Source organism: Neocloeon triangulifer, unplaced genomic scaffold (assembly GCF_031216515.1).
Source record: "Neocloeon triangulifer isolate White Clay Creek 2 clone unplaced genomic scaffold, ASM3121651v1 ptg000014l, whole genome shotgun sequence".
NCBI lineage: Eukaryota > Metazoa > Arthropoda > Insecta > Ephemeroptera > Baetidae > Neocloeon > Neocloeon triangulifer.
The window spans coordinates 19733380-19745759 of NW_026775556.1; the positions used below are offsets into that span (position 1 = coordinate 19733380).

The 12380-nt window shown below is 34.3% G+C and overlaps 2 protein-coding genes across 2 annotated transcripts in view; one reads left to right on the top strand and one right to left on the bottom strand.

Annotated features, from left to right (window-relative positions):
• LOC132200492 (uncharacterized) overlaps positions 1–12380 on the bottom strand; it is a 68888-nt gene that overhangs the window by 3181 nt on the left and 53327 nt on the right. Inside the window, exons 3-8 of the mRNA XM_059625983.1 lie at positions 4369–4724; positions 3892–4033; positions 2751–3134; positions 2014–2388; positions 701–958; positions 555–643 (exon numbers count right to left, since the gene is read on the bottom strand). Of these exons, the coding sequence (XP_059481966.1) occupies positions 555–643; positions 701–958; positions 2014–2388; positions 2751–3134; positions 3892–4033; positions 4369–4724 (1604 nt within the window). The remainder of the gene's footprint in view (positions 1–554; positions 644–700; positions 959–2013; positions 2389–2750; positions 3135–3891; positions 4034–4368; positions 4725–12380) is intronic.
• Positions 8176–11957, top strand: LOC132200494 (uncharacterized). The gene is made up of 6 exons (XM_059625989.1): positions 8176–8262; positions 9194–9289; positions 9790–10323; positions 11070–11147; positions 11258–11410; positions 11764–11957. The coding sequence occupies exons 2-6, from the start codon at positions 9195–9197 to the stop codon at positions 11849–11851; spliced, it is 948 nt and encodes a 315-aa protein (XP_059481972.1). The 5' UTR covers positions 8176–8262; position 9194; the 3' UTR covers positions 11852–11957.

A 12380-nucleotide genomic window follows, 5' to 3' on the forward strand; every position in this document is an offset into this window, starting at 1 on the left:
CTATGTAATTTTTTTGTAATAATTTATATAATTAAACAACAATAATAATAACCACAGTTTTTAAACAGTTTCAAGAAATAAATTTAGCGTGGATTCAGATACTGAGCTCGGAAAACGCATTAAAATGTCCAAATTTCAACTTGGAAGATTGAAACGGAATCTGGTATACACTTAAAAACGCAAGCACGACACAACTCCACTGAAAAAATACCAAAAAACACACACTCGTATGAATAAATTAAAAACGTTTTTAAAACAGCAGTTTCTACTTTTGTTGTATTCAATAACAATTTACGCAAATGATCACATTAAAGGAGAATATATTTAATTTGCAAATGAAATTTTTTGTAAGTTTTCTATACTTTTATATATAAAAGATCGACCTTTTTAAATCTTTTATTCTTATTAAAAAAAAAAAAAACAATTGTATACAAAAAGGTTTTAGTATTTGCGTTTCATTTTATAAAAATAAATGACTATAATATATCTTTGTATTTTTAATTTGGATATTTTTATAATTTATCAATAGTCTTGAAAAAAAAAATAATATCTACCTTGACGAAGGACTCGATCCGCACAGAGATTCAGGGTTGCTGCTGCCGCCGGCTTGGATCAGGGCGGCAGTTGACGAGTCGTCTTGCTCCTGCGCCCAACCAGCAGAATTTAGTTCGACACATTCAACAGGTATTTGGAATTTTACATGTTCCTCCTTTTGTCTGGAGGGACTGTCCGGCTGGTCCTGCGAAAGGGCTTTGGTGATCAGGATTTGGGGCGAGCACCGTTGCGGCGGAGGCGTGCGGGGGCGGCAGGTCTCCGAGGGGCGCATCCCTTTCGGAGCCAGAAGGACTTTCTGGATCAGCAAACTGGCGGCACTCGTGCTCTGCCGCAGTTTCGGCGGCGACTGCCGCGCGGGAAGCGGCACTGGTTGGAACGTTTGCGTCTGATCGCCACCAGGCACCTAAATTTTCAATTTATAAATTACAAACTAAAATAATATAAATTTATATATAAATTTTTTGCAGACCATTTATTTGATACGCGTGAAAAACAAATTTTGTCTAAGTTAAAAAAAAGCGTCGTTTAAAAAAATTTTTGCGGTATTAAAAAAAAAATTAACAAAATTGCAAGTCTCTTGAGATTTTTTATTTTGCTTAAAAAAAAATTGACTACAAATTCTCTCAAATAAAGAATTGCAGAAAAATTTTAAAAGACAAACAAATCTAAAATTTAAGATTTCCTCTACTGCCTCAACCCTAACAAGCTTAGCATCCGTACAAGTTTTTCTTTCTTTTAAAATAGCCAAGCTCTGAAAATTATACATACACAATTCAATAGCCGAAATTCCTCTAAAAGCCAAAAGGTACCCCCTAAAGACCTAACACCTCATTAATACAGTTCCCCCTTTCTATGAGTTTATCCTTCTTCATCATTCTGTTGGCAATAAAGTCAAATTTATATTAAATGTTACATTAAATGAATAAAATTTAATAGCAGAGTTTTGTTATATAAACACAGAAAGTGTTTTTAAGACTACAAATTGATTTATTTATCCATTTATAAATGGATTTCAACAATTGAAAGTAAAAAATGGATTTGTAACAATGTGGACAAATTAACAACAATAATTGTAATCAAATCGTTATTTGTAAGCATGAAAGCAGTTTATTTCATAAAATTTGTATATTAAAAGTTCAAGATCACCGGGGCAAATGTAGCTAAGTAGCATCTTGTTTGATTAAATTTCTAATTATTAAAACACCACAATTTTAATATTTATTTTGAAATATTTGCATAACATGAATTAAATTAAATTGAATATGAACATGGCAAGTGTGGCTAAAAAATAAATAAATAAAAGTGAAGTAAATAGCTTAATTATTAATGTAAAATAAATAATATTTTAAAATATATAATTTGATCAAATTTGATAAAAATTGATGTAAATAATAATTTAAATCACAGGTTTAAAGTTAAATATTTAGTTTATAATAATTAAACGTTACAAACCAATACCTGCAGCGTGTTGCAACTCAGTCCATGTCTCATCTCTGCAATGCAGTCCCTGGCGGATCGCGACCTTCTCATTTTGGCGTCGAGGTCGATGGACGTGGCCGCGGCCAACAGGGTCGGCCGCCACGACAACTCGGTGGCCATTCTTTTGAGGAGCCGCGGCCGGTGCGGCGAAAGGGCAAACCTCGCCCCCGACGGTTCAAGTAGGACTTCAGAGAGGCGGCGTTGGTGGGGCGGCCGGCCCAGAAATTGTCCCAGGGGTGTCAGCGAAGGGCGCCGCGAGCCGCACGCGGACGGCGTGCGCGCCTGGATTTCGTGGTTCACCTCGCTCTTTGTCAGCTGCTTTCGCAAAAAGTTGGCGAACGTTTTTCGCAGCACCTATGACAAAGATAAAATGTTTAAAAAATTTGATTTTTTTTTTATTTACCGGTAGTTTTAATATTTGGATAGAATAACTCAATGTGAATTTTTAAATCGAATTTTTAAATTTGCGTGAGAATATTATTTTATAGACGAACTTGCTTTCAACGTTTGTCAGAAAATCGGACTTGAATAGCCGCTGCTCTATTAATTATTACTGGTGCTCTGCTGGTGCTATGAAATTCTCGCAATGCAACAATAGGAAATAACAAAAAAATGAAAGAATGAAACAAACTTGTTTTTTCTTTCAATTTAAAACTAGCAGCACAAATTATTGCAATAATGAAGAATAAATTGTAAAAGGTAAATTATATACTAACTTTGCTTTTGACGCCGTAAATAAAGCCGTTGATGGGTGGTGAGCATGTGATGAGCGCCATCGCCAGGTAGACGACGAGCGGGTCGACGTGGCCTGGCGACTGTTGCGGCTGCCAGTCGACGTCCGCGGCCATCGCCTCGGTCAGGTTGGAGGTGGAAAGGGTGGAGGCAGCCGCTTCCCACACGGTGACGCCGTGGTACGGGAAGTACAGGACGAGAATCGAACCCAGCAGCTGCAGAATGGTGACGATGGCGCGCCGCCCTTTGAACTGGCTCTGCAGGTAGAAAGGGTTGCGCTGGTGCGTGATCGTGACCTGCGCCGACAGGGTCACTTCAAAGATGGCCGACGCGATGCGGTGCCTGTGGTATCTGGCAATCATCAACACCTGAAACATAAAATGAATTGCATTAATTGATAATTTTGTAAAGGAGATTTTATATATTTTTTTCTTTGCTTTCAACAAAAAAAATGTTGTAATTGTTAAATTTGTACAAATTTGTACACAAAGCTATTTCATTAAAAGAAAAAGAATTATGAGAAACTTATAAATCATGAAAACCGATACGACTCAATTATGAAAGTCTCTTAATTTGTCTTACAATTAAACACTTTTCTCCACCCATAAAAGTTAAAATTTTGGCAGCCTAGATTTAGAGAAATAATGCTTGAAAAGTTTATTAAAACTAAAAATAAATTAAATTTATGTCAAATTATTAATTAATTACTGTTTTTGGTTCCATAAACGCAGGCATTATTTAATCATCTACTTTTATCGCATTGCTCAGAGGATGATATCGATTTGACAATTCAAATATCGAAGTACATATTAAATAATTCAACCAATTAACTTGAAAAAGAACCTTTTAGCGTAATCAGTCTGGTTAGATTATTTATGACGTGATCACTGAACAAATTTGCATATTGACTGAGTGAACCTTATTGAGTTTAAAAAAAAGATATGAAGTTTAAAAGTCCACAATCTGTACCAAGTGCACCTGTACTCACAAAGTTAGACAAGACGGACAATATCACAAAAACAATCGCGCGACAGTTCAAAATTCCAAAATCCAACAAGCAAACTACTTGAAACGCTGATTCAGCTCTCGAATTAAAGCCTTTTCTAAATCGATTTAAATTTGTACCTTCAAGTTGCATCCAAGAATGAGTGCGGCTGGCAGCAGGAGAGTAAAAAATGTGTAAATCCCCGAGTACCAAATCGCCGCCGTCGGGGCTGGTGCTAAAGGTGCTGTGAAATGAAGGGTGCACCCGGCGTGCTCTGTGTACCTGGAAATTTTTGAAATATTGAAAACGTTGATGCAGAAATTGCCAGATTTTGTTTCCTTTAGTTCAATTTTCAAAATTTATTTCAAAACACCGAGGGGGAATTTCCTGCAGATTAAAAGAAAATTATTTTTTTAATTAATTAATATTTTTGCTGCATTACAACATATTTAATTCAAATAATTAAAAAAGTAAAAAATATGATTTTTCTGGTAATATTTTTAATACTACCAGTTAAGTTTTTAGAAACCAAAGAAAAGATTTCAAAGGGAAATATTCTTAGATATTCTCTGTAATTATTTAATTGAATTTAAATTATTTTCTTTGTTCAAGTGTACCTGTATCCAGGTCCTATGATGAACAAGGGTGGAATGGCCATCGCGATGGCGAGCAGCCAAGAGGTGGCCAAAAACGCGGCGACCTTCTTGGTGTTGACGAGACTTGTGTAGTGCAGCGGCGCCGAAATGGCATAGTATCGGTCGCAGTTGAGGCCGCACACGGTCCACAGGGCCACCGGGTGCAGCAGCGTGAAGAGGAACCCGTGCAGGGCGCACAGGGGGCCGGCGGCGGCCCCTTGCGTGGGTGGCGCGGGCCCCCGCAGCAGCACCGGCGCCGAGAACAGCAGGAACACGATGCACAGCACCGAGTCGACCACCCCCAAGTGCAGCAGCAGCAAGTTGTTGGCCGACTGCACCTAAAAACAAATCAATCGGTGCATCAATATTTTAATTAGACGGGAATTTTTTTTTTTTAAATTTTCTCAAATATGGCAATTATATTATATTTTGAAGTCAATTAAATTTAACATGAGTTGAATTACATAATTATAAGTTATTTATTACTCTTTTATTTATTTTTATTTATTATAAAATAAGATTTTAACAATACTCTTGTTTTTTTCTTTAAATTTTTATTTTATTTTTTAAAAGTAATTCTGTTTACGTTTGAAAAAGCTGATAGCTTTAAAAAAATAATGAAATTAAAATTGTAGGTATTTTTCTTTTTATTGATAAAAGCTTTCAAATTAATCAAGCATGTTGTCAGTAATGTTAATGCGGTCTTGAAATCGAAGTAATCGAACGATGAATTACAGGATATCACGTATAAGTTTTTCTCAGTATAAATTCTTCCATTACAAAAACAATATAAAAATATAATTATTTTCATTTAGGCAAAAAATCGTAACACATTCCAAAAAATGTATTTTTAGATATGGCGTTTATTGAAAAACTCAATTGATTTTTCACATTTTTTAGATTAGTCATTATTGCTAACCACTAGGTTTTTAGACCCGGCCAGATGATAATGTGCATTGTTCACCGCATAGCAAACACGCTCATGAATGACTTTCCTCATTAAATTTTTTCATTGATATATATTTACTAAACTTGTAGTTGCTGTTTTTATTATTATCTCTTCCCGCACCACTTGATGGCTTAAATTTTTATAAGTGCGTATCTCAGGTTCTTAATATTTTGTTCATTATTTATCGTTAATAAGATCTGACACAAGAAAGCTGCGAGCAATAAAAATGTGTACATAAAAAATACATCAAGTGCGAGGTACGTGCTTGGGGAGAGCTTCTTTCCCAGAAGCTTTTTGCGTCCAAAAGCGCACGAGTGGTGCCGCCGGGTGCGGATGAAAATGATATAAAAGCGCAGCAAATCTGCCATAAAAAGCGAGTCGATATTGAAATCAAATTATGTGAGGCTAACAAGAAAGGCGCACAGCACACCGTGCGCGATATAAAAGATGAAATAAAATAGCGCAAAAGATTGAATATGCGCGCATGTGCTGCTTATTTGGAAAAGAAATAACGTGATTCGCACTTAAAAAGGGATGGAAAGGAAGTAAAGTATAGCACCTTTGGGAATATAATGTGAAGAAACTCAGCCAGTTTGACGTAAGACTTTTATTGACTGGTGAGAAAGTCGAAAACAAGGAGCAAAGGAGTGGTGAAATAAGAAAAATCACAATAAAGACTGATTTTTCCCCAGATTAATTCCAATTTTTCAACTAAATAAAATAAAATAATTATTTTGAATCCGATTTTGGAATTAATTTTGTCATAAAAAATTAATTAAATTATTTTATTTTTGGTAACAAAAGTATTGAGTTCAGACTTTTAGAATTATATGCTATGTGCAACAATAATTTTTTATAGCAATTAAATTTATTTCTTAATTAAAATAGTATCACGTAACAATCTTCACCCACAGTTAATTGCGGGATAAAATCCTAATTTCGTTTCTTATTTGAATTAAATATATCATTTCTAAAATCTCGTTGTTTGCAATTAAATTTTTCCAACACCAATTATCAATTTAATGTTAAATTTTGTATTTTTTTTTCAAGATTTCAATTTTTTAATGAGTTGAGCAGTTATATTATCTAAGAATAGTCATCGATGTGTCTGTATTAAGGGTAAAATTCTGAAAAGTTTAGGTTAATTTTGTAATATTTAAAATGAATTTAAAAAAGTATTTCAAGTGGAAACAAAGGAGCAGTCAATTTGTTCCGGAAATTCTCGAAACTCTCCAATAGATTTTTTTTGTGCTTGCAAAATGCCAAAGTCTTTTTATCACAAAGAGAAGCTTTGCCGTCAGGGCGCCTTAAAGTTTTGGAAGCGAGCTTTAGCGCTGCTGAAAATGCAAAAGAAAAACATCCACTCCCTTTTTTAATGCGAAAATTCCGCCCATAAGAAAGAAAGCCACTCGTCTCTTTCACAAGCGGCGGCTCACGCAAGCAACCCTTTCTCTTGTTATGCGTGTTGGCCGCAAAACTAATTAATGCACCACTCATCTGCACGTTCGTTCTTTTCACGTTGGCCCAGCTGGGTCTTTCGTTTCGCTAATTAGAAAAGGCCTTTTCATTTCGTCTAAATTGAATTTTCCTTCGCACGTCCTGCTGAAGTTGTTTCTTGAGCAAACACACGCGTCAATGTTATTTAATGTGCAGAGAAGCGTCGTGTCAATATTTAATGAGAGTGTCTTTTGGAATAGGACAAAACTCACGCCATTTCCCGGCCTAATGTGACGGCTTACATGCGACACACACGGGCGTGTCACTTTTCCTCTGTATATTCTTTTGATGCGCCATCGGGAAAAAAATAACAATGGGGAAAGAAAGGTCATGGGTCGCCGCTCCCTACGGGGACAATATACGGATGCATTATGTAGAAGGGATAACAAGGCACCCTATTATCGATTGCATGATCACATTGCATAATCTGAACAATCCATCAAACTCCAAAAATCTGACGAGAACATTATTTTAAATTTTATTATAGGAATATTTTAAGAGCCAGAAGTGAAAAACGTTTTTATTGAGAAATTAAAAAATTTAATTGAATTTGGTTTTTTAAATACATAAATGCAAACAGTCGTTTCCCGCGTATCGCGCTTTTCGCTGGATCCAAGCAAAAACTACAAAACTTTTAATAAGTAATAATAAAAACTGTTTGATTTTTGGGGAAAAAAATACAAAGCCGCCCGTTTTCTTGCAGTGAGGGATGCAATGATACAAATTTAAAATCACCACTTTCATCTGAACTTTGTATCAATAAATTGAGAAAGGGCAAGTAAAAACTTCTACATCATTCCCTTTTTCTGCACTTTGGATCTCCATTTTGAAACATATCTGCTGATTTTTCTTTACAATTTTTTTTTTTGCTCGCACATATTTATTTTCCCAAAAATCTTTTATTGTCAAACAGATGAAGAAGATCAGAAACTTACTTTGGAATTTAAATCAAAGATCAATATGAATTTTTCAGATTCCCTCTCTCTTTAAAAAAGAGCGGAATCAAAAATACTCTAATGACGTAAATAACTGCAAATTATATATCCTGATCGCAGTGTGTACATTCAACTTTCGCAAAACATAAAAATTTACTTATACTTTACTGCTTATTTGTGGAGATAACGCGAGGTGTAGGAGTTGACGTTTAATTATTACTGTATGCACGTCGGTTGTAATTATTAATATTTCTGCGTGAGTAAGTAAGCGTATATTATATAGCATAGAAATCAAATCACACCAGGACGTTGATAATAGTGTGGATATATCAGACCATTTGTGATGACTTCCTTTGTTCAATACGTATATGTTCGCTCCTGCACAGAATTTTAATCAAAGCAGGTTTTGTTGTGTGGGCAATTTATTTTGCACTGGCTGACTCATTCGTCGCCTAATATCTTTTGGCAGTCTGCACGTGCTTTTTCGCAATAGAGGTATAGCTCATTCAGAATATCAACTACGCATTACTTTTTTTTTAAATCTGTGAAATTTTGAATTCTATTGAATTTTATTTTTACTTCAATCCAAATGTCCCGTTTTACAAAAAATAAATAATGCAATGATTTTTGCATAATGTGGTGCGCAATACAGCAGGTTTAATTAGTATTAATTATTTATTAATACTAATTAAACCTGCTCTAACGCGCACCACAGTTTACAAAAATTTATTATTATTGTTTGTAATTGAAAATTGAAACTACAAAGTCAGCTACAAAATGATATAATTATTTTAAGCAAAGATATCCACAATTCAATTATCTCAAAATGTAAAAAACTTAACATTTTTTTTAATGCAAAGCAGAAAGCAGATCTTGTCATCTTGTTATTCAGAATGTGTAACTAAAATATTGTAGATAAGGAAAATCTAGCGAGTTCCTTTAGACAAGTGAAACAAGCGCTCTTGAATTTTTGTTTGGGAATTTTCAATGCTCTAATGAGTAATAACCGAAGTGTGCTCAGCTGGAGTGAAAGTCAATGTCAATGTTAACGCTTGACGAGAGTAAGTATGACCGAAGGAAAGATTATTATTTTGCTATTCTCGGAGTAGATCGATCATCTTTATAAATTGAACATAGCAATTACCATAAATAAATCAAGATTGCGAAAAAAAAATATCGCAAGGTGTAGCAATTTCCATTTAATTCTCCGGCAGGCAGCAATTAAGATTCTGCGTGTTCATAAATAGTCATCAGCTTTGTAGTTTTCATGGCAAATAGTGCAACAACTGCAGTTTTTTTTTATTTGTTTATGGCCAGTCAAGGTCATGATTGGATGTGCGCTGGAATTATCGCAGAGATGTATTATGTTTCTCCGATGGGGGAATAAAACGTGTCTTGGTGCGCACCGTACTTAACGTATAAATAGTATGGGCCAGGAATGGACATGGAGGGACGGCAGTAAATTGTTGCAGACGCCAGCAAGCAGTCGAGCAGAAGCAGTCGCCGCTATGGTCGAACGCAGGTAGGAGATCATTCAAACTCTAAAACTCTTCTAAAATTTTTATACATTTCAAACACAAAATTCAGTTATTTAATTATTTTTATTATTTCGTCATTTAATAAGAAGAAAAAAATTTGTGATTTGATCACTTTTTTTTATCAAATTTTTTTTATAAAAAAAAGTGAGACTTTAATACATATATTCTGAATTTATCCGTAGTGATTTATTGACAAAATTTTTAGTATTTTTGTTAAAATCAATATCAATATAAAAATAAATTTGAGATCAACTTAATATTATTCTTGAATAATACCTGCCCTCTTTAATTCATATTTTATAATAATTTTATATTTTTATTGTGTAAGATTAAATTAATTAGTAAATTGGTGCATTAGTTCAAATCAAGGTGTTTCGTGGTTCAATTTAGTATTTGGAGATTCTTTTTTTATTTTTGTTTTAAGTTTTTTTTTTTAAATATATTGAATTTAATTTAGACAATAAATCTTTTTTAATTTTTAAAGGTCAATCTTCTGCATCGTCGTACTTTTGACCCCTTTTGTCATTTGCGGTCCGACAAAGGCTCCAACCCCGCCGACGTCGCCGTTCGCCGCCACAAGAGGACTTTTCGGCGGCGCCTTCAACATCGCCAAGGAGGCGGCGTCGGCCGGCGCCAGTTTTGCTCAAGGTGTGGCCTCTGAGGTGACCAACGTGTCAGCCAACATTGCGACCAACGCGGCCAAAAGCGCGACGAACGTTTCCAAGTCGGTGGCCGGACAGGCCAAGGAGGGCGCCGAGGTTTTCGCGGGCAAGGCCAAAGAAGGGGTCGAGGTCATTGCCGAAAAGACCAAGGAGGGCACTGAAGGCGTCGTCGCCAAGGCCAAAGAAGGCACCAAGGACGCGATCCACGCGGTCAAGGTCGGCGCCAAAGAGACGTGGGTGGTCATCTCCGACCCTACGCAACCCATCTTCCCCGGCACAAGGTGGTGCGGCGCCGGCACCAAGGCCGACAACGTCACCGACGTCGGCGTTTTCAGCACAGTCGATTATTGTTGCAGGTAATTTGAAATTCTGAGGGGAATCTCCACTTAAATTATTTTTATTCTTGAATTATTAAAAATATGACAAAATTACACGACTTAAAAAAAGCTTGCATTATTTAAGGGTTGAATTGAGGTCTTCACATTTTCCTGCTAAAAGCGTTTGACTTTTTGACGGCCTGTGATCTTTGGAAGAAATAAAACTTGCCTAGTTGATTTACACAAAGATTTATAATAATTTTGGTAGGAAAAGGTGCATCACCATATCACTTTGCTGCTTTGATCCTGTAAGGAGTTTGAATTCGGCTATCAAATTTTTAAATTTTTAAACATAAATTTTGTTGTATTTTTATTTTAAAATTTAAATATAATCAATATTAAATCATATAATAAAGTTTGAAATACATAATTTTTTTTAATTTTTAGAAAACAAATTAATACTTTTTTAATATTTTTTTTTTTTTAAATTTCATTTCTAAAATGTGTGTATATTGGAAATTAAGAAAATTTTTAAAATTTTGATTTCAGAAATAATTTTATTTGTACATTCCATATGTCTAAGAAAATTAATACTTATTTATTTTCAAGAATTTTTTTCCATTGGGATGTTAAAACATTGATAATTTTCATTAGAACGGTCAAAATTCATAAGATCATGCTCTTAAAATCAATTTTGCTAAATCTTATATCCTTGAAATTCGATATTGAAGGGATAATGTTTTCTTTTGAAAATTTATCCTGCAAATTTTTGTATTTTTATTTAGGAGTCACGACAATTGCTTTGACAACATTGCCGTCGGCGAAACCAAGCACGGACTCAAAAATGAAGGCTCATTTACCAGGTGAGTTAATTTTTAAACACAAACTTCTTAATTAGACTTTCATAAACACAGTCCCTAGGCGTATTTATTTTAGCTTAACTCTTGTAATGGGTTGATTGTTTCCTTCTCAGGTCACACTGCGATTGCGACGAAGAGTTCTACGACTGCTTGAAAAAGGCCGACGACTTGGTCGCCGCCAAGGTTGGCTTCACTTACTTCAACGTTCTCCGTCCGCAGTGCTTCCGCGAGGAACGACCTGTGGTGCGGTGCGCAAAGACTGTCGGGTCAGTTAATAGATAAATTTAATCCTATACTTGACTTTTTCAATTCATTAAGTTCGAACTATTGAGAATTAGTTCTTTAAATAATATCGTCTATTTATTCCATTTCCTTTTATTGTGCTAGAAGTAATATTTCATAATATCAAATTATTTTCATTGCTTAAAAAAGAATTGTTGTATATCATCTTGTTTCTTTTTATCAGAAAAAAAAATTCATTTTTATATTTTGTTATTTATGTTTTATCAAATATTTTTTCCTTGTATTGATAATAATTAATAATATTGCGGTACACAATTAACATGGATGGACTAGACACCAATTATGATTTAATTTAATAATAAAATTTTTTTTTCAGCATTGCTGCAACCAAAAGGTGTGCAAAGTACGAGTACAATGATAGGGCAGAGAAGAAATGGCAGTGGTTTGACGCTCAAGACTACTGATGTAATAATGTTAATAATTAATTAATCGACGGTGAATTTTGCTCTTGACTTGAACAATTTTATTCTGAATTACTGTATGAAAAATTGTCTTACGAAATTAATTTGAACCTTGTAAATAGAAGATTAAGATTAGATTAGATTTTATTGTGAAGATGAATAAAAATGTTGAAGGATATTAAAAAAAAAACTCGTCTCTCAATGAATCAATATATAAAATTTTAAACTAAACTTGTTGAAAAATGGAAATCAAAGATCTAACTAAAAGTAAAAAAAAAAAAAAAAAAAAAAATGTGTTCAAATAACATTTTTTAGGATAATTTAATCATTGTTTATGATAATTTTGTTGAAAAATTAATATGATTTTTTTTTCATTTTTCAGCTGCGATTGTTGATTTTAGGATTATTTTTTAGATCACTCTTCGACCTTATCCTTTTTATATGTGAAAGTCCTACTTTTTTTATTTGACAGAAAAAGCCATCCGGTTTTATTGACCATTGCTTTTGATATGCGTGCGGAAAAATTCTCCAA

What these genes read in the sequence shown, in the direction of transcription:
- LOC132200494 (XM_059625989.1), top strand. Translation starts at nt 9,195, where the DNA reads ATGGGCCAGGAATGGACATGGAGGGACGGCAGTAAATTGTTGCAGACG. An exon ending in GCCGCTATGGTCGAACGCAG is followed by an intron (nt 9,290 to 9,789) that starts GTAGGAGATCAT and finishes TAATTTTTAAAG; the next exon opens with GTCAATCTTCTGCATCGTCG. An exon ending in CGGTGCGCAAAGACTGTCGG is followed by an intron (nt 11,411 to 11,763) that starts GTCAGTTAATAG and finishes TTTTTTTTTCAG; the next exon opens with CATTGCTGCAACCAAAAGGT.